Source organism: Corythoichthys intestinalis, chromosome 2 (assembly GCF_030265065.1).
Source record: "Corythoichthys intestinalis isolate RoL2023-P3 chromosome 2, ASM3026506v1, whole genome shotgun sequence".
NCBI lineage: Eukaryota > Metazoa > Chordata > Actinopteri > Syngnathiformes > Syngnathidae > Corythoichthys > Corythoichthys intestinalis.
In genome coordinates, this window is record NC_080396.1 from 14,119,796 (window position 1) to 14,142,070 (window position 22,275).

A 22,275-nucleotide genomic window follows, 5' to 3' on the forward strand; every position below is an offset into this window, starting at 1 on the left:
GAGCATGTATAAAGGCAAAAAACGCCTATGCTATACCTGTTTTTTATGTTGAATTGTCAAATATAAGACTTTATTCTAAATGTTTTTGGTTGAATGTTCATCCTAACATGTTGAATAAATATTACAAAGTTTCAAAACGGTTCGTTACGCATGTTTGGTTGTCAATTGGACATCAAAAGTAAAAATTTTGACAAAACGATTGTGGAATTTTTGGTCTTTTTGGGCCCAAAATGATGATTTATAATTGGTCAGTGACGGAAACAACAGTTTGGACATGAAGTTCAAGGTGTCACAAAAAAAGGGACCAAACCAGGCCATCGTAAACAATTCTTTCTTTGAAATATAAAGGCAACTTCAAAGGCATGCAAAATCAGACAAAATAGGCCCAGACCTTAAAGGGTTAAGTACCAAATGCAAGCTGGACAGTTTGGCCGCACTGCTTAGCAGGAGAAGGTGTGAGGATGCGGCTCTGTACGGGCATGAAACGGAAAAACAAACATATTTTTAAAAATGAAAAACCCGATCCTTTCACCCGATTTCAATCCTCTGAAAAATGGCACAATTGGCTCAAATTAAAATCACGTGATCAGATCGGGACATTCCTAGTATGACATGAGACATTTTTAGACATTGGATAGGTTTGTATTTTTCACTAGATACTAAACCTAGGATATTTTTGTGTACCTTACTTGCATCTATTATTTTCAGATGATGCTTTGACAGCGATTGCAAGGGTCAGGCGGAGGGAAGGAGGGAGGATGTTGCTTGTGGGTGGTGCAGTGGCTCATGAGAGAACACCACCAGATCTAAAGCATAATCCTTAATCAGCAGTAAGGATTAGAAATTCCCTTGGAACACAGCGGGGGGGAGGAGGATGGAGATATGGGCGAAAGGCGGATGAGGATACAAATTAAATAAGATGATTGAAATGGAAAGGAAGGGGGAAAGGTAGAATGGTAAGAGTTTTGAAATTGTAGAAAGATAATAGAAGATGAGTCAAGGGATTTAAGAAAATGGAGGCCTTGCATCTGTTTATTACTGCTGATGACCTCAAACACAATTAAATATACAATACAGCTGGTTTCAGTGGCATTTCTAATTAAACAATACTTTTTTTTTTTTTTTTTTTTACCCCTTTTTGTTCAATTGGGTTGTTTGCTGTTGGGGGGAGAGTGATTGTGCCACAGTCACTGCGTGCTAAAATGCTTGTGAAACTGCATGCAGGACACAGTGGTATTGTTAAAATGAAACAAAATGGCGAGAAGTTATTTTTGGTAGCCAGGATTAGATAAACAGAAGAGACGGGAAAAAATTGTTCATCTTGCCAGAAGATTCGCAACAATCGACCTGCAGCCTCACTTCATCCTTTGGATTATCCACAGGACCCTTGGTACCGCATTCATATTGACTTTGCGGGGCCTTTGGAAACTCGAATGTTGCTAGTTGCTATCGATCCCCATAGTAAGTGGCCAGAGGTAGCTATCATGAAATCCACGACATCGGAAAAGACAATTGAGAAGTTAGGAGAGATGTTTAGCCGTTTCGGAGCCCCTGCACAACTCACGCCAGATAACCGACCCCAATTTGTGTAAAAAAATGGTTAAATTCCTGCAAGCCAATGGGGTTCAACACATCAAGTCGCCTCCCTATCACCCGGCAACCAACGGCTTGGCAGAGAGGTTTGTGCAGACCCTCAAATACAGTATGCTATCAAAGAGGCAACAAGGGCAAAGTACAGTACATCAGAGACTACACAATTTTTTCCTCAAATACCGTACATCTATGCATGCAACTACCAAAGTATCGCCAGCAAGCCTAATGTTTTCTCGAGAGCTACGTACTGGCATGGACCTGCTGAAACCACCAACCCTGAGAGACATTGTTCAAATGGATCGACGGAAACAAGTCAAGTACAGAGACCTGCATTCCAAGAACGGAGTTTTTGCACCTGTTGACTGTTATGGCCCGGAGTTATCAGAGTAAGGAAAAGTGGGCCCCTGCCACCATCATTGGTCAAACTGGGCCTGTCTCCTACACAGTTCAGACAGCTGATGGTGTTTGGCGTCGCCATTTGGATCAATTGTTGGGAACACCAGGCACTATTCCAGAACTGTCTAGTGAGTGGAATTATAACAGTGTAATTCTACCAGAAATGTCTAACTTACCGGATGTGTGAAAACCAAACCATTTTGCTGTAATTGTGGCTAAGGGGCAGTTTACATGGCGACTCTGCGACACGAAGACGCAATGACTGTGTGGCGGAGTGGCCTCGGCTTCGTATGGTGTCGGCGAAGACGGAAGTCAAAGACGCAAACCTTGGAATCCTTCCTCCAAAGTGGAAGAATTCGATTGCGGGAGCTTGAAGGGGGTCTTGCTCCGCATACATATCAAAAGCTCCCGCGGCGCGGGACCGCGCTGATAACGTCAGCACTCGTACACGTCACATTGGGCATGCGCAACGGTGCTACTTAAAATTAAAATCAGCAAATATGGCGGAACTTCGGCTTTAATTTACTATTTTTATACTATTTTTAATTTAAATATGTTGAATGTTTCCATTTATGTGCCTTTTTGAGAAAAAGAAAATGCCTTTGCTTGGAATAGGTGGTCATGTTGTCTTCCGGGCTGAGGAGGTCAAAGTGCATCATTTGCCTTGTAAATCTGCACTGCCCCTTAGGGCATGGCATGAATACTACATCGTTTTCATGCGGAATTGCGACATTGTTCGAATGGAGACGGAACCATATAAATGCAAGCAAGAAATTTTTCGTCTTCTCGGAGAGTCACCATGTAAATGGCCATAAATTCAAACAATGCAGAAATGGATCATGAAACAGAATCGGAATCTGTTTCCAAAAGTGAAAAAATTGAGGTGACTGTTGAACGTCGTTATCCTACACCTGACAAGCGACTACCTGCTAGATTGGATTTATAAGTGATCAGTAAAATGGGAAAAGTAGGAGGTTCTTCTTTGTTTATTTCTGGGACATGTTATGTAAGGAGGAAGGAGATGTAACATATTTATGTCACGCTGCTGTTGCGCACTTCACGTGGGTGTGGTATTATAATATAAAAGGAATCTCTGTGATGTGTCGTGGGCATATACACTCACCAGCCACCATGCAAGTAACGGGTTGGACCGCCTTTTGCCTTCAGAACTGCCTCAATTCTTTGTGGCATAGATTCAACAAGGAGCTGGAAGCATTCCTCAGAGAGTTTGGTCCATATTGACATGATGGCATCACACAGTTGGTGCATATTTGTCAGCTGCACATCCATGATGCGAATCTCCCGTTCCACCACATCCCAAAGATGCTCTATTGGATTGAGATCTGGTGACTGTGGAGGTCATTTGAGTACAGTGAACTCATTGCCATGTTTAAGAAACCAGCCTGAGATGATTACAGCTTTATGACATGGCGCATTATCCTGCTGAAAGTAGCCATCAGAAGTGGGGTACATTGTGGTCATAAAGGGATGGACATGGTCAGCAACAATACTTAGGTAGGCTGTGGCGTTCCAATGATGCTCAATTGGTACCAAGGGGCCCAAAGAGTGCCAAGAAAATATTCCCCACACCATTACACCAGCAGCCTGAACCGTTGATACAAGGCAGGATGGAGCCATGGTTTCATGTTGTTGACGCCAAATTCTGACCCTACCATCCGAATGTTGCAGCAGAAATCGAGACTCATCAGACCAGGCAACGTTTTTCCAATCTTCTATTGTCCAATTTCGATGAGCTTGTGCAAATTTTAGCCTCAGTTTCCTGTTCTTAGCTGAAAGGAGTGGCACCCGGCGTGGTCTTCTTTTGCTGTAGCCCATCTGCCTCAAAATTCGACGTACTGTGCGTTCAGAGATGCTCTTCTGCCTACCTTGGTTCTAGTGGGTGGTTATTTGAGTCACTGTTGCCTTTCTATCAGCTCGAACCAGTCTGGCCATTCTCCTCTAACGTCTGGCATCAACAAGGCATTTCCGCCCACAGAACTGCCGCTCACAGGATATTTTTTTCTTTTTCTGACCATTCTCTGTAAACCCTAGAGATGGTTGTGCGTGACAATCCCAGTAGATCAGCAGTTTCTGAAATACTCAGACCAGCCCTTCTAGCACCAACAACCATGCCACGTTCAAAGTCACTCAAATCACCTTTCTTCCCAATACTGATGCTCGGTTTGAACTGCAGAAGATTGTCTTAAACCATGTCTACATGCCTAAATGCACTGAGTTGCCGCCATGTGATTGGCTGATTAGAAATTAAGTGTTAACGAGCAGTTGGACAGGTGTACCTAATAAAGTGGCCGGTGAGTGTATGTGCTGAGAAGCACACTGAATAAAGAAGTGTTGTTCCATTCCAGTCTCGGCCTTACACAGATGTAAAGTTTGACCCATGTCCGAAAATGATTCAATTTCAACCTTTCTCCATTAAACACTCTAAATAACAATGCCACACTATCGGGTATGCATAAATTTAACAGGCTGGCTCAAAGGGAAATCTTCCATTTTTGTTGACACCGGTCACATGTGGCTCGGTTTCTCTGGATGACAACTTTAAGGAACCAAAAGTCCTGATGAGGCTGAGCACAAAGATGGCCTTTCAACAAAGTTACTGGACCAGTTAACCAGTAACAATCAAAGATTATCTAACCGCAAGACTTTGCATAATGCCTTAATAAAAAAATATAGCCTACTTCTGTGTCAAAATTGTTGTTTACATAGTGTTAAGTTGGTTTTCTTTGTGGTGTGTACTCAGTGGATGAGAAGTTTCTTATATTCCTAATTGACTGTACTCAGAATTATGTTTGTAGTACATCTTTATTTGACTGAAATATACAGTAAAAGGAAAAGATTGACTACTTACAGTATAAACATCATCAACATTAATCTCCTTTGAAATTATATCACAGCATGGATGGTCACATAAAGGTTCAAATGAAGTAGACACAAATATAAAAATAAATTCAAAATGTGCAAATGTACTACAAAGAGAGAACAAAAATAATGCCTGCTTTTTTGGAGTGACGACTCGGCGATTAGACTGAACGGTGTCAATGTGGGCACAGTAACTTTGTAGCAGTCTATTAATAAACCAGTATTGTAACTGTAGTTTTATCACACGCTCCCCTCTGCATGAACAGATGCTGTCACAGCTGTAAGTGGAAAGTTAGTGGTTGCAAAATATGTGCATTTTGAAAATGAGGAAGAGGAAGTTGTATTGCTCTTTCTTTTTTTCATTTGTTGGGCCACTAAAGACACTAAAGGCAAGAGGAGGGGGACTTTGTGGTAAGCATAACGAGGTGACACCAATGCCAGGAAAGTGAAATACCAACATGTTTCCTAAAAAAGGTTACAGTTTATATTGAGATGCGTTAAGGTTGGCCTAAGAACACATGATTTTTACATCTTATGGTTAGTTGCAACATAAATGCTAGAATACATTTAAGCAAGCTATAAAGCCCTAAGCTCCTGATGTTGTCCCATCTGTAAGTAAATAAGGGGACTGAGTGTTTTGTGTAACTTGTAAGTAGTACAAAGCCCTGTAAAAGAAAGCCCACGGGTCGATTATGATTCCCCTTTCTGCATTGCTGTGAATACCATATACCGTAATACTTACAAGTGCAAATGACAATAAAGGGGTGTTCCTCATTGCAGCAATTTAAGTCACAGTGTGTTTCTTTGGCAATCAAAGAAAAAAACAAAAGCCACATTAAGTCACATGGAAACAATTTGCAATGCTCTCCATAGAGCTTTAGAGTTGAGACACTTTGATTGACATGCTCGGTTGCCACCTGTCTATAGCCATTTCTTTTTTTCAGTTTTGTGATTTTGAAAATACCATATTTTTCGGACTATACGTCGCACCTGAGTGTAAGTCACACCAGCCCAAAAATGCGCAATAAAAGGAAAAAAAACATAAATCGCACCGGAGTATAAGTCGCATTTTTGGGGGGAAATCTATTTGATAGAATCCAGCACCAAGAACAGACATGTCATCTTAAAAAGGCAATTTAGAATATAATAGAGAACAACAGGCTGAATGGGTGTACGGTATGCTAACATTACATGACGCTAGATGTTAGATCGGGCCTAAAAAATCCAGCCCGACCCGACCGGCCCGCAGGTATTAAAGCCCGACGCGGCCCGAGCGCGATCAATTAACTTGATTTGCTTGCCCGAGCCCGAAATTTTATGTTTTATCTGTGAGGACTCAGGAGAAGGAGGAAATGCGGGGATGCGATGCGTGATTGCGTTTTGTGTGATCACGTTTGTGACGATGCCGGTGCACATATGCATTATGATAAGTTAAAGCCTGTCTTTTGTAATGAATTCTCCCAGTTAAACAAGACTGTAAGATGGATATTCAATAAACATTTATATCTTTTATACTTGCGTATCTGTTCTAACAGGCGAATAGTTGATTTGACATTAATTTTAATCTCCTCGAGTTGGTAGAAAAGTTTTCTCAATGTTTAAATAGTCTACATATTTTTATGATCATTATAAATGCATTTATATAACGGAATAACGCTGGAAAAGTTTGTTAAAGATATTTCTCGTATGAGATCAATGCACCACATTCGTTTACATTCAGCTAAGCCGACAAAGGTTTTCGTATCTTCAACAATCAATTTGAATCCTTTCTATAGCCCACTCCTACCACAATTGTTTGCTTTTCAATTCCCCTGTCATTAGTTTGTTTTTCACTCCTATAGCTGCTCCATATCGAAAAGGAAATACCATGATACTCGCGGAGGGAAAGATTGAAAAGAGAGCGGGGCCACTGTGTTTACGTGCATGCACCTTCTCAGTTTTATCCAAATTATTTATTGTATTTAACATCCATACATCGTTTTAGTATAAATATATTAATATATATTTATTTTCTTTAAAAAAAGTTAGCGAGAGAGAAGTCGGCTCAACCTGACCGTAAATAATAACACTTAAATCGCTCCAGAGTATAAGACGCACCCTCTGCAAAACTATGAAAAAAAACAAAAAAAAACGACTTATAGTCCGAAAAATACGGTGTTTTGTAAGTCTACGATAATTAAATAGTTTTGGACTTTAATGGTTTGTGTATCCCAATCTAAACATGTATTTCTTTCGATCCTGTCAGATTTTTTCTGTTCAAGTTCCTTCCAGTCAGCTGGACGGCTTCTCTTGAGTTCTCACGGTGATCTTGACTTTCTTTGCTAGTGCCATGACTGTAAAGAAAGCAGAAGATCAATTAATAAGCAAACTTGTGAGAATAAGAGGCTTACTGAGTTACAATTTGCTGGCAGGTTGTCTTTCTAGGATATACACAGTAATTATCATATTGTTGCCAAACATAACACTTTCAGGGACTGTGGTCACTACTGTGGATGGCTATTCAGAAGTTGACATATACGAGTTACTATTTTTGGTTATGAAGAAAAAAAAAAAAAAAAAAAAAAAGCATTTATATTTTAACAATTATTAATCATTACTGTGATTTTAAATATTTTTTGTAATGATAAATTAATACAATATTAATAAAATCAAAATTGATGAAACTAAAATTAATAAAAAGAGAAATACACACAGGTTACAGCCCCAAGTAATACTCTCAAGCAGAGGTGGGTAGAGTAGCCAAAAATTGTACTCAAGTAACGGTACTTCAAAATAATATTACAAAAGTAAAAGTAGTCGTCCAAAAAAAATGTACTCAAGTACAAGTAAAAAAAAATATTTGGTGAAAAGAATACTCAAGTAATGAGTAGCATTGTGAGTAACTGTTTATATTTTTGTTGGACTTTTTTTTACTAAACACAAAGTTATCTACATGAACCCTTGTTATAATTATACTGTACATTAACACATACATTAAGCCAAAGAAATACTACCACGAATAATAATAATTCCAATGAAAAAAAAAACCCAACATAAATGAGGCATTAATCGTCTAAAGAGCATGATTGCCCTCTAGTGGAGAAAATAGTTCCAAGTTTGAATAGTGAAGAGTCCTTCATAGTTGCCATTTTGAAATCAAAAGGATCATATCTCCGGTTTTCTGTGGTCAATCAGTGCCAAATACAAACTGGGAGAGAGGTTGAAATCCACACTTACGAGTCATGTTGAGGGCAGCGATCTATACCAAATACATTATTTTTCTTTGGTGCGTTAAAGACCACATGAGTGAATAGGCTGGGGTGAAGATAGAATGGCAAGTTTGCATCTAATAGGTATTATAGAGTCATGTGATTATTGTTGCGATGTCTCATTGGTGAAATCGGTAGAGCTACTTGCTACTACTAGATCTGCTACAGTTACTTGGCATCGCTGGCAAAAAAAAAAAAAAAAAAAAATTGAGTTCAATAAAAAAGGAAAAATGTAACGACTCTTGTTTAGCCCAAAGTAGCGGAGTAAGAGTAGCGTTTTTTCTTCATAAATCCACTCAAGTAAAAGTAAAAAGTATAGCTTTGTAAAACTACTCTTAGAAGTACATTTTCCTAAAAAAGTTACTCATGTAAATGTAACGGACTACATGTAACGCGTTAATCCCCATCTCTGCTCTCAAGTTTATTATTATTATTATTTTTACATAGTATTTAACCCATTGCAAGATGTCCAATTAATTTAAACTGGGAAGCTACGAATGCTCATGTTTTGGTGCCATTGACGGCATTAAACGTCTAATCCATTTAGCCTCCTCAGTCAAAATGGATTGGAAGTCTTGCTCTGTCAATGTCAGCGAAAAGAGTGCCCTCTAAAGGGTTAAAATAAATAAATAAATGAATTTTTTAAAAAAAAGCATGATTCATCCATGAAAGGGTTACATAGGCAAGCTCAAGGACTCATTGTGATCTGTTAAGGTTGTTTCACTCTAGCTCCAGCTGGTTGTGAGAGGATGCACGCCAACCTATTTATTGTGTACAGTGGGGCAAATGAGTAGTTAGTCAACCACCAAGTGTGCAAGTTCTCCTACTTAAAAAGATTAGAGAGGCCTGTAATTGTCAACATGGGTAAACATCAACCATGAGAGACAGAATGTGGGGAAAAAAAACAGAAAATCACATTGTTTGATTTTTAAAGAATTTATTTCCAAATTAGAGTGGAAAATAAGTATCTGGTCACCTACAAACAAGCAAGATTTCTGGCTGTCAAAGAGGTCTAACTCTAACGTCTTCTAACGAGGCTCCACTCGTTACCTGTATTAATGGCACCTGTTTTAACTCATTATCAGTATAAAAGACACCTGTCCATAAGCTCAGTCACACTCCAAACTCTTCCATGGCCAAGACCAAAGAGCTGTCGAAGGACACCAGAGACAAAATTGTATACCTGCACCAGGCTGGGAAGACTGAATCTGCAATAGGTAAAACGCTTGGTGTAAAGAAATCAACTGTGGGAGCAATTATTAGAAAATGGAAGACATACAAGACCACTGATAATCTCCTTCGATCTGGGGCTCCATGCAAGATCTCACCCCGTGGCGTCAAAATGATATCAAGAACGGTGAGCAAAAATCCCAGAACCACACGGTGGGACCTAGTGAATGACCTACAGAGAGCTGGGAACACAGTTACAAAGGCTACTATCAGTAACACAATGGGCCGCCAGGGACTCAAATCCTGCACTGCCAGACGTGTCCCCCTGCTGAAGCCAATACACGTCCAGGCCCGTCTGCGGTTCGCTAGAGAGCATTTGGATGATCCAGAAGAGGACTGGGAGAATGTGTTATGGTCAGATGAAACCAAAATAGAACTTTTTGGTAGAAACACAGGTTCTCGTGTTTGGAGGAGAAACAATACTGAATTACATCCGAAGAACACCATACCCACTGTGAAGCATGGGGGTGGAAACGGCATGCTTTGGGGCTGTTTTTCTGCAAAGGGACCAGGACGACTGATCTGTGTAAAGGAAACAATGAATGGGGCCATGTATCGAGAGATTTTGAGTTAAAATCTCCTTCCATCAGCAAGGGCATTGAAGATGAGATGGCTGGGTCTTTCAGCATGACAATGATCCCAAACACACAAAGGAGTGGCTTCGTAAGAAGCATTTCAAGATCCTGGAGTGGCCTAGCCAGTCTCCAGATCTCAACCCCATAGAAAATCTGTGGAGGGAGTTGAAGGTCTGTGTTGCCCAACAACAGCCCCAAAACATCACCGCTCTAGAAGAGATCTGCATGCAAAATATACTCAACAATGTGTGAAAAGCTTGTGAAGAGTTACAGAAAACGTTTGCCCTCCGTTATTGCCAACAAAGGGTACATAACAAAGTATTGAGATGAACTTTTGGTATTTACCAAGTACTTATTTTCCACCATGATTTGCAAATAAATTCTTTAAAAATCGAGCAATGTGATTTTTTTGCGTTTTTTTCCACATTCTGTCTCTCAAGGTTGAGGTTTACCTATGTTGACAATTACAGGCCTCTCTAATATTTTCAAGTGGGAGAACTTGCACAATTAGAGGTTGACTAAATACTTATTTGCCCCACTGTATGTGGGAGGGGGTCTCGGTGAAAGTGAGCAGTTTTGGATAAAGCGGCATGTCCTGAGGAAATTTTTGCCGAGGGGCGGTGCCAAAAATAGAAATTTGTTCTATTTTCACAGTGTTGCTGCACTGATGTCAAGAATGCATCCAATAGCAGTGGGGTAGGTGTATTGCTATCTATGCTATCAGGCTGTTTCGACGGATGGATACACTTAGATCATGGCCGAGGAAACCTTAATAAATGTGCTTTTTATAGGTTTCGCGAGTTCTTGCACACTCAAAAAAATGGCTCACACCTCTTCTCGCTAAGCTAAATGATATCTCAATGTGTGTGTCTTTGGAAATGTAGTTGAACAATAATTGATTACATGGGTCCTTTAAGATGTAAGCTGATGCTTACCATCTGTGTCTGAGTCTTGGTCCATGTCTGTGTCCAAAAATACATTTTTCCTCTTATAGCTATGGTTGTTCTCCTGTTCTGAAACATTATTCTCCTGCTCTTCCTTCGCCTCTGCTCCAGCCTCCTCGTCCTCGCTCTCCTCTATCCGTTCCTCCGAGCATTTTGGCTCGACTCCTGGTGGCAATGACTGTGATGACACAGATGTATTATTTTTGAAATAGTTTAAAAACAGGCTGTTTTTTTTGTCAAAATAATAAAAAATAAAACTATTTTAACATAAAAAAAGTTATTTTCTTGTTGTTGATTTTTGTGAATTAAAGAGTCAGGCACATTTTGACCAGCAACGTAACCAGCATGACACTCTAAAGTTCTATTGAAAGAAAAAAAAAAAAAAAAAGAAATGTATATGAACTCGTGACAGAATTGTGGGTTTTAATATTTTGGGGACTTAGTGGTTTTGACTAGTGCTGCACCGATAACGATACTAGTAGGCCCCGATACGGTATTAAAATGCAGGCATCGCTATTGGCTAGTAACCTACTAGGAAGCAACACATTGATGCTGCTCAATAGACCCTACCCACCGACGTCATAAAACCACGTGCTCGCTGTATGGTTCCGCCCACTTGTCCGTCATTTTGTCTCTGTATTAGCATTGGTTTCAATTGATCGAGGAATTTAAAATGCATTTCATGGAAGACCCGGTGCTTTCTGATGCCGTAAACTCACTGGATGTGTTGCATAAAAGGCGTTATGTGGAAAAGCTTCGTTCTATACAGTAGCCAGATCCATATTTGATGCCTAAATCGATGATTTTTGACCGGCTGCCTTCGCCCTCTCTGCCTGACCCTGATATTTACAACTATCTTGTCCACACAAAATCAGCCTATTCTCACGAAAGTTTGAAAAACTTTAAGAGCTTGGAGGCTTATAAATGCTACGTTGCTGGTTGGGTGAAACAGGTCCTCGTACACGAAAATTCGGCAGGAATCTTGTGCCCGGAAGGTGAGTTACGAAATTTTCAATTCAAAATCTTTTGTTCTTGCTAACATCCACTGTCAAGTCTAATGTATTTCATGTCATTTGTCAATGGAGCTAGGGCTTTTAATGTTTATATGGTTTAGCGATAGCACTCTCACGACATACATACGTGTATGTTGTCGGCGATTAGCCAAGCAATGATCTTAATTGTGGTTGTCAGCCCAAAACCCTCTAAATATATATTAAATGCATCTTACCAGATATAAAATGACTACTACATAATCTGTGGTAATCGTTTGGAGCCCACTTTTCTCGTCGAATTGCAGCAGCCCATCTCGCTCTCTCCTCTCCGTGTCTCTCGGAATCCGGTAGAACTTCAAGTCTCTCCGTCTATCTTCTCTGTTATTGCAACCGACCGCCACACACGCCTTCACCATTTTGATTATTAATGTTAACGAGCAGAAAAACACGCCGTAAATAGGAGGAATGTACGTAGCCGTAACAGGTCAACACGATGTGTTGACGGACAAGTGGGCGGCACCAGTCAGGAGAGCGGAGTTGTGACGTCACGTGGGTAGGGTCTATATGTACTCTTTTTAGTTTCCAACTGCCGTTTGCCAGTTATAAATGTCACAACAAGCGCATGTCACCCTTCTCAAGATGGCCACTGATTATGAACGACTCTGAAGAGGAAAAATAATAAGTGTTTTTGTTAAATTATAATACCAACCAGGAAGTTTTATGAACACTGACATGAGCATCTATAAAGGTATTAGCCTTGTTAAGGGAAAACCGGAAAAAGTTGGCTTGCGAACTTGTGTCCTCTGCTAGCATAAGTGATTAGTTAAGCTAATGGCACTGATTGTGGACTTAATGCGACTGCCTGGCTTGATACTACATTGAACAGACATTAAAGACAACATTTTGGCCTTTGGGAGCATTTTAAGTCATATTGTCACTAAAGATGTCCCGATCGATCAGCATCGATCGGGTCCGATCACGTCATTTTCAAAGTATCGGAATCGGCAAAAAAATATCGGACATGCCTTTTTTTGATATATATACATATATTTTAATTAAATCGTTTTCTAATTGTATTTAACGTTACAGACAAAATGTCTTACACTCATCCAGAGTCTTTAGTTTTGGCTTAAAGTAAGGCTATCAAATTTATCGCGTTAACGGCGGTAATTTTTTTTTTTTTTTAATTAACCACGTTAAAATATTTAACGCAATTAACGCATGCGCTGCATGACTCACTCACGCATTGTCGCGTTCAATCTATATTGGCGCCGATTGACCTATATGTAGAGCTAAAAGGCAGCATAGTATGAGTAGAGTGAATTTTTACAGTCTTTGGAGCCTTTTTTTAAATGGCTAAAGCCTTACAATCCCTCTCTCAACAATTAGAAATATCGTGGGAGGCAATGTGGGGAAGAAAGGTAATAGTTTATCTTTTTTTTAACACCCTATGTTACCTCCCAACCCAGAGAAGATATATCAATTGGTGCCACTACGCACAGTCATGGTTCCACTTCCCATCATGCATTTGGGCAGAACAGTTAAATGGCTACAGTACCATTTACTGAAAGCTCAACAAATACACTAGATGGCAATATTTAGTCACAATATACAAAGTCACATTTTTCCTATAAGAATTACAAGTCTTTCTATCCGTGGATCCCTCTCACAGAAAGAATGTTAATAATGTAAATGCCATCTTGAGGATTTATTGTCATAATAAACAAATACAGTACTTATGTACTGTATGTTGAATGTATATATTCGTCCGAGTTTTATTCACTTTTTTCTTAATGCATTGCCAAAATGTATACGATCCGGAAAAATTATCGTGAATGATTCGAATTGAATCGGGAGCAAAAAAAAAGCAATCAGATCGGGAAATATCGGGATCGGCAGATACTCAAACTAAAACGATCGGGATCGGCTCGGGAGCAAAAAAACATGATCGTAACAACCTTAATTGTGACCCATACCAGGTGGGCAGTTTCTCACCAAGCCATGATAGCGATTTTTTTACATTCAAATGAGTATGCAGTAATTTAGTACTAAAATGAAAAAAAAAAAAAAAGTGGCATCGCTACAGTTTTAGCATCAGTCGATACCACACAGCAGAGGACCAGAATAGGTATTGGGAGCCAAAAAATAGTATCGGTGCAATACTAGTTTTGCCATAATGCTCTTGTTCCATATTGGTGGATATGGATTCTCAACATTATCTTACCTCTCCATTTGTTGATATTAGGTCCTGTCTTTGTAGAGCGGAATTCATTGACTCCAGCACGACTACTGTTCCAAAAACAATACACGACATGAGTTAAAGCCATCTCCACACGGTGAACGCATTCATTCTGGCACACTTCGGCTACTTTCAAACTGCATGGCATGATGCCCAATTCGGATTGTTTTTGTGTAGCCGTTGAGATTGTAAAAACAAATGTAAGTGGCGTGTGGAAGTGGGGTGCTGAGGGTGCTGCAGCACCCTCTGGTGTTGGGAAGAAAAATATTGTTTGGGCATTTTTTTAAAATTAATAAATAAATGAATAAAACAAATATGTAAACAATGGTGTATTTAATTTGGGGATTTAAATAAATAATTAGAAAAAGTTTTTTTTTTTGTTCATAACACCACCTGACACCTTGCTTGCTACCGGGTCACGCTGAATAAGGCACTATCGGAAAAGTTAACGCATCCTCAGTTAACATGGCGCAAAAACGAATTAGCGTTTTTTTCCGTACAAAAACAGCAAACTGTTCTAAAATTCAGTTTGAGGTTGAAAATTAAGATGATTGTGATGATAGTTCAATCTACCTTTGGTGTCTTAAAATAGGTAAGACATGCTTGCATTGTAGCCATATTATTGTTTGTTGATGGTGTTGAGCTGCCACTGTGCAGAGTGCTGTTGTGCAATTTATTTGAGTTTTGCCAAAAGGGGGTGTTAAACTAAGGCTTATTGGACCTTTTAGTTCTCAAACGTATTCGTGTGTCATTGCGCCGCCTAACTGCACTGATTTGTATTATAATAAATGGATGGTTTTATTTCACAAAAACTCCAACACACCCTGTATGTGAAATAGAACACTGTCTTTGTAGTAGCCTAGTAGTAGTACGTAAACTATCCAGCAAGTGTGTGTACTGCCATTGTGCATACCTTGTATGGAGAAAACTTGAAGCATGACAAATTGTGACCGAAATGGCTGTTTTTGGATGGAAATTGGGTTCCCAACAGTCCCGGATTGTGCTGGACAACCCGCAATATAGGAATTCCGATTGGTTGGAGTACCAATATCAACATTGTACAACCGTATTGTCAAGCCAGTTCACCTATGCTCACACCATGCTCATATTTTTATATCATTTCCATCTTCTTTTCAATAGTAAGCATCACCTATTTCTTTTTTCAGCACTTGCACTAACCTTCTTAGAAGCTGTGTTGATTTCTCTCACAAGAAAAACCGCCATGCGTCCGTCTTCCGGCAAAACAAAGAAACTGTGGCGCTGTCATAAATCATTGTATTTCTAGCATGTCGTCGGATGTAGAAACAAATGGCGAGTCAAATTTTACGTCGGTAGTCGAAAAGATCGTGTGTCGAAGTAGAGCAGGGCGGTAGATTGAAAATTTACTTTACCGAAATTCTTCATGATGACCGACGTAATTTTTACCATGTCGGTAAATTCGGTAATTTAATAAAACAAGAAAATATAGTCTTTTCATCCCGCTTTGACTCTGTGTTCTTCATCTATGTTCATTCCCCTTTAAGAAAGCAGTGAATGTGCTTACGTGTGGAGTCACGTGGTTTACAGGAAGCCAAACAAACAGAAGCCCGGTAGGCTAACGCTACAAGCAAACGTGATGGAGTGTGGAGGTTTGCCAAACTTTCACCCGACATTAAGTAGACTTTTGGCTCCATCCAGACGGGCTTTCACCCGCTTGTTCTCGCAATTTCCAGAGAGGGTGCTTTCAGTGCTTTCTACTGGTTGCCAGGTCACAGGCTAACGCTAGCGGTTAATGCTACAAACTAACGTGATGAGTCGGATAGCGGCTCTAACCTTGTCGAAACGGCTGAAATTGATGAGTGGATCGTGCAGGGACTGGATTTAGCAATTAGTATGTCGTGATATTTTGAATCTCTGTCTGTGTGTGATTTGATTTGATAGCTTCTGCGATGGTAAGGCATTCAGCATAAAGTACAATCCAACAGTGAAACTTATGATATGACCGTTTAATGGCCCCAGCTATTTTTCTGTATGTGCTTAATTCTGTGTCATTACTGCCATCATAAAATCTTAAATGTTTCATTTGCAGAAGATAATATATCTTTAATGTGTGTGTGTCTGTGTGGGGGTTCATGTGTGCGTGCATGTATTAAAAAAATGCACTGGGAGTAATTATGTCACAGCAGCCATTAACAATAAGTTGTTTTTTTTAAGTGTACTGTTCAAGCTATAAGTCATTTGTGTTACAATGACATGTTTGCACAGGCATATTGATTTTGACCAATGTACTTCATTCAAGCCATACAAGCTGTTATAAATGTTCATACTTGAATTCTTATTGTTTGAAATAAATTTTGATGTAATGTTTAGACTGCATGTACAATTGTTAAATATATTAAATTGAAAGCTGGTAAATAAGTCAAGGAGAAACGGTTAATCTGTATTTCATGCATTGATTCAGATTTTCAAACTGTCTAACAATCTGCTTGGGCGAATTTATTGTCAATTATTGTTATCGAGGTAAATCTGCTCAATTTACCGTGATACGTGCTTGAGGCCGTATCGCCCAGCCCTATGTCGAAGTGATCGTAAGTCGAGGTACCACTGTATTTGAATAAAAAGCACCCTTTTTGACAAAACAGCATATCCAAAAGATGACGATATTGATCAATATTTTGGGTTTTGATTCCTTCGATGTGATTATGCTTAACAAATCGATATATTCTGTAGACTAATTGTCGCACCCCAATACCAATGCAGCCAAGATCGGATTTGGAAAAAAAATCTGAATTGTACTGTTCAAACTGCATGAAAAACATAAGATACTGTATACGTTGCATTTGAGCAAATAAATCGGAATTGACCTGCAGTGTGAATGTAGCCTTTGTCAAATAGTATAGATCGATTACCTGGTCGTAATGATATAGTGAGGGCAGGGACCTTCTTCCCATTGCTTTGTTCTGTCTTTCCATTGGTCTCTCTCTTCTGCTCCACATACTCTTTTACCACCTGCCGGGATAAGAGTATTTTAAGAACAACCAGATGATGTCCAGCTATTTTCCCTTTGGTTCTTGTCATCATTTACTGGCTGGTCAAGGTACCTTGTATTTTTGTTGCGTCATGTCTTGTATAACCTCAGGTAAAGGTGGCAGCAAGGATGGAGAAGCAGGAGGTGATGCCTCTTGAGAGTGTTTGGGAAGATTCTGCATCAGTTCCTTGTCAGTTTTAGACTTTACACCCTCTCCTTCTTCTGACATAAGCGGTATCTCATGTTTTGGTGTTTGACTGGGTTTGGACTTTCCCCTATCAGACAGATCTAGAGGACCATCACAGGGATCTTTGAATCCTTCCCCAGAATCACTTTCTGTGCTAGATGGAGGTGTGTCCTTCTTCTCCTGGGACTTTACTAGACCCTCTGTGTGGTCTGGTATGTTATTCAACCTAAGTATCAGAGTTGGTTCTTTAACAGGTCCTTGGAAGACACCATGCTTGTGCCACTGAGGTCCATAACCATGACTGGGATTACTGGAAAGGCCAGTGTGCTGGCTTGATGGGACTAAATTGGGGAATCGGGGTAGATTTGATTTGGGATAAGAGTGCCTCACCAGGTTTGTGCCTGAGGTGGCCATGGAAGTCCATGCAGAAGATTCTGGAAGAGCCCAAGGAAAGGATACAGGGCTGCTCTTGATTGGTTGAGGACGGTAGGGCACGGGAGCCTTGAGTGCCTGTCTTGTTGGATTGATGTCCGTATTGAGCAATGAAGAGGAGGTCTTTAGAAAAAGACCTGGAACAGGGATTGGATGTGGCGGGTCTAGAGCTCCCATGATGTGAGATCTAGAACAAAATAAAAAAAGGATGGTTTTATCTATGTGACAGGTCCAATCTAGGTCCCAATGAACAACTCTTTATATCAGAATTAAATCTTACCTTCAATAAGAAATAATTAATTTAGAAATGGATGGATGGATGGATGGACCCTTGATACAATACACACTGCTTCATATCACGCTCTCTTTCTCTCTTTACAGTCCTCTCTATTTGGTAAGCAAAGAGAGAGGGCTGTAGAGAAAGAAGGAGTGGGATCTGTTCTACATTTCATCTCAACTCAGCTGGTTTAAACTGCTAACCCACACTGACTGAGTCTCTGGTCTGCTTGAGGTTACCCTCCTTCGAGGGTGTTTTAGTCAACCAACCGATAATTTATGGTCGCTGCTTAAAGCTAGCTTGTTTTGGGTTTATTTTATAAAACAATGTTTGAGAAGAATAGCTTAATACCTGCTCCATTTGGTGTTATTAAAAAAACAGACATTCATTTACTGTACTGATTATCCATAAGCGGAGTTTAAGGGGGGCCAGGCCCCACCAGTGACCGAAAAGTGTTATTGCATGTAATTGTATATACTGTATATAAGCTGTAAAGCAAGAAAACAAACATCAAAAATGAATGAAATGAACACAAAAATATATTTTTATAATGGGTCAAAATTATTTTTCAAACAGATCATATGGCTAGCACCTTAGACGGTCATTCGCTTTGCTAATTATAAAAAAAAAAAAAAAAAAAAAAACACAAAAAAAAACTTTTTTGGGGATTGCATGATTTAGACACAAATCCCCTACCCATAATATGGGCCAACACAAAAAGGATTGCTAAAAAAAAAAAAAAAATTATGAGAAATTAAGTGTCCAAATGCAAATTTTTAAGTGTCAAATATTTTTTCGCATTCAAAAACTTTTTTTTTTTCTATCATGGAAAATTTTCTTTATTGATTGAAGTGATTTTTCTTTTGAAAATATATTTTTTTGTATGAAAAAACTTATTTTTTGATTGAATGATAAAGACACAAATGTCTTAGCCAAAATGATGCCCAAACACAAAACATTACTTCAATCAAAAAAAAAAAAAAAAAAAATCAAATAAAAATAGCTTTCAAATGCATTGTTTTTTAGTTTCAAATTTATTTTTGCATTCAAACACATTTTTTTGATTGAAGTGATTTTTTTTTTCAATTGAAAATATGTATTTTGATTGAAGCAAATTTTTTTTTTGATCGAATAATGACACAAGTCTACCTCCGTATGGCTCCACCCAAGGAATACAACTTTTGACTGAGGTAACTACATTGGCACGACACCGACGGGCGTACCACATTCAATGGATGATGATCTTGGAGAAAAGTATAGCTGTCCTGCCAGCAGCCTGATTTAGAATTCCCCTCAAGAACGATGGGAAACAAAATAACGCTCATTTTCAACTTATCATAAATATTCTTGTGAGTTAATTTCATTGCTGACACTGTGTTTCGGGGTCATCAACATGTTGTGCCCCCCCTCCCCCAAAAGTCAAACTCCGCCTATGTGCTTATCCTCACAAGGGTCGTGGGGTTGCCGGAGCCTATCCCAGTTAACTATGGGTAGAAGGCGGGGTAAACCTTTAAGTGATCGCCAGCCAATCACAGGGCACATATAGAAAAACAACCTTTCACACTCAACAATCACACCTAATGGAGAATTTTTTTGTGTCCAATCAGCCTACCATGCGTGTTTTTGGGATGTTAAAAATAGCTGGATACCTAAAGAAAACCCAAGCAGGCATGGGACAACACACAAACATCACACAGGAAGGCCAGAAAAGATCTCAGAACTATGAGGCAAACATGCCAAGAACTAAAACAATGTGTCGCCCAATTAAAGAAAAAAATATATATATTGAATTGAAGTACCTCCGCTCTCCCTGTGACAGGCTATTTTCTGTCTTCCAGGGTGGTGAAGAAAAACTTGATACAGCCTTAAAAAAAGAAAAATAAATCAAATTTCCACATCGTGAATACTGTGCAATGAATAATTTTTGTGTGCGTATGTTTGCCTAAATAATGTAGCATAGTCACGCTATTATTATTGTTATTATTATTATTACCATATATATTTTCAGGACTAGGCCATGACAAATTTTGTATATTACTGACTTTCTGTCCACAACATAGCTAGCAATGTTTTTGCTTCATTTATTTTTAATATAATTTTATGGTATTGTATGTTTTGTTTTTTTTACCTAAAACTTTAACGGTGGACCTTGAAAATGAAAATGCTGTCTTAAAATTAGGATTTTTAGTAAAATATTTCTCCCTGCGTGGGACTGCAGCAGGATCTTCACTCTAATCATCAAGTATTGAGACTAATGAATTTTAGCGCCTCACAACGCGTCATTTCTGATTTTTAGGTACAGAGCCTTGTGCTCCATGAAAGGTGCTATATAAATCCATGTTTTTATCATTATTATTATTAGTAGGAGTAGCAGTCAAATAAAATTCTTTCTATGCTTTGACATAGACTTCATAATGATATTGACGGGTCACATCACCTGACACTGCACCACGCCTTCAAGTAGGGGGCCGTCGTACACTGTGTTTCGGTCGGTTGAAGTCGGTTGCAGTTATTTTCCAAAGCTGGATTTAGGTTGAAAAAGTATGAAAGCTGTACCGCATACAAACAGGAAGGATTGTTTCAGGAGGATTTAAGGTAATTATTATATTTTTGTACCATGCATGCATTTTGAAAGTTGTGAAAAAAAAAATCAATAGGAGAAATTAGCCGCTACGGTATTCGCGTCATAATTCGCATATTTACGTAAAATAAATGCCCGTTTTTTGCTTTTAACCAAGAATTGAGACTGATTTACGTCCATATCATTAAAGAATTCAGGGATTTAAGCATTTATTCCCAAAAAATTCAACATAAAAAGCTCTTTGTGGTGAAAAGGCGGTGCCAAAGTAGCTTAAAGACTAGCAGCAAATTTGACAGTTACGTTAAAATAAATGCTAATTGAACTTTTTTTTTGTTTTTTTTTTTGCTTTCAACCAAGAAACGAGACTGTCATACGTCCATATCTATAAAGAATTCAGGGATTTAAGCATTTATTCCCAAAAAAGTCATCACAAAAACATCTTTGTGGTGATAAGGCAGCACCACAGTGACTTAGACTAGCAACACATTCGACATATTTATGTAAAATAAGTGCTAACTGCCCGTTGTTTTTGCTTTTAACCAAGACTTGAGGCTGTTTTACGTCCATATCTATAAGGAATTCAGAGATTTAAGCATTTATTCCCCAAAAAATTAACATAAAACGTTCTTTGTGGTGATGAGGTGGCGCCACAGTGGCTTAAAGACTTGCGGTATATTCGATTAATTTAGGTAAAATAAATGCTAACAGCCCGTTTTTTTTTTTTTTTTAGCTTTTAACCAAGAATTGAGACTGTCATACGACTATATCTATAAAGAATTCAGGGATTTAAGCATTTATTCACAAGAATTTTCAACGTAAAAAGCTCTGTGTGGTGATAAGGCGGCGCCACAGTGGCTTAAAGACGAGCAGCACATTCGACATATTTACGTAAAATAAATGCTCATTACCTGTTTTTTTGCTTTTAACCAAGAATTGTGACTGTTTTACGTCCATATCTATGAAGAATACAGGGATTTAAGCATTTATTCACATGAATTTTCAACATAAAAAGCTTTGTGGTGATAAGGCGGCGACACAGTGGCTTAAAGACTATCAGCACATTTGACATTTTTACGTAAAACGTTTTTTTTGCTTTTAACCAAGAATCGAGACTGTTTTCCGTCCATATCTATAAAGAATTCAGGGATTAAATCATTTATTCACAAAAATTTTCAACGTAAAAAGCTGTCTGTGCTTACACTCGGTCAGCTTTGACGGAGATTGACTAATTGATTAATCGGCCCCGCACCCTGTGTCCCGTCAATATATGATGAGATCTATGATAAATCCATGTTTTTATCATTATTATTTGTAGTAGTAGCAATCAAATAAAATTCTTTCTATGCTTTGATGATAGTTAAGAATGTTAAACTGTTAAAACCATACCTTTACAGGTAATATATTTCATGCACACTAAAGTGCAACTGACTGCAACTGATTACTCCAATTTCTTATAATAAACAATGTTATGAAATTCTGAAGAGGATTTGTTCTACTCAGTTTAACATCAGTACTAAATAATGATTCAGATGAATAGATGTAAACAATAGCATGTACAGCACTGTACATCACATCCTATTCAAAAATATGCAATGTGTGGTAATGTGTAAGGACAACATAAAAAATAAACTCACGAAGTGGCTCTTGCTCACTGGTTGCAGACGTTTCGGTTCGGATTGAGGTTCTATTGAACA

The 22,275-nt window shown here is 38.8% G+C and overlaps 1 protein-coding gene across 2 annotated transcripts in view; it reads right to left on the bottom strand.

The window, feature by feature from the left end:
* Positions 1-4,810: 4,810 nt before the first annotated feature.
* rbbp8l (retinoblastoma binding protein 8-like) overlaps positions 4,811-22,275 on the bottom strand; it is a 41,156-nt gene continuing 23,691 nt past the window's right edge. Inside the window, exons 8-14 of one of the 2 annotated variants that reach the window (XM_057857540.1) lie at positions 22,216-22,265; positions 19,800-19,864; positions 17,178-17,910; positions 16,986-17,085; positions 14,083-14,147; positions 10,858-11,044; positions 4,811-7,202 (exon numbers count right to left, since the gene is read on the bottom strand). In XM_057857540.1, coding sequence (XP_057713523.1) covers positions 7,141-7,202; positions 10,858-11,044; positions 14,083-14,147; positions 16,986-17,085; positions 17,178-17,910; positions 19,800-19,864; positions 22,216-22,265 — 1,262 coding nt within the window. In that variant the 3' untranslated portion in view covers positions 4,811-7,140. The remainder of the gene's footprint in view (positions 7,203-10,857; positions 11,045-14,082; positions 14,148-16,985; positions 17,086-17,177; positions 17,911-19,799; positions 19,865-22,215; positions 22,266-22,275) is intronic. The other variant, XM_057857550.1, reaches the window with a different exon arrangement.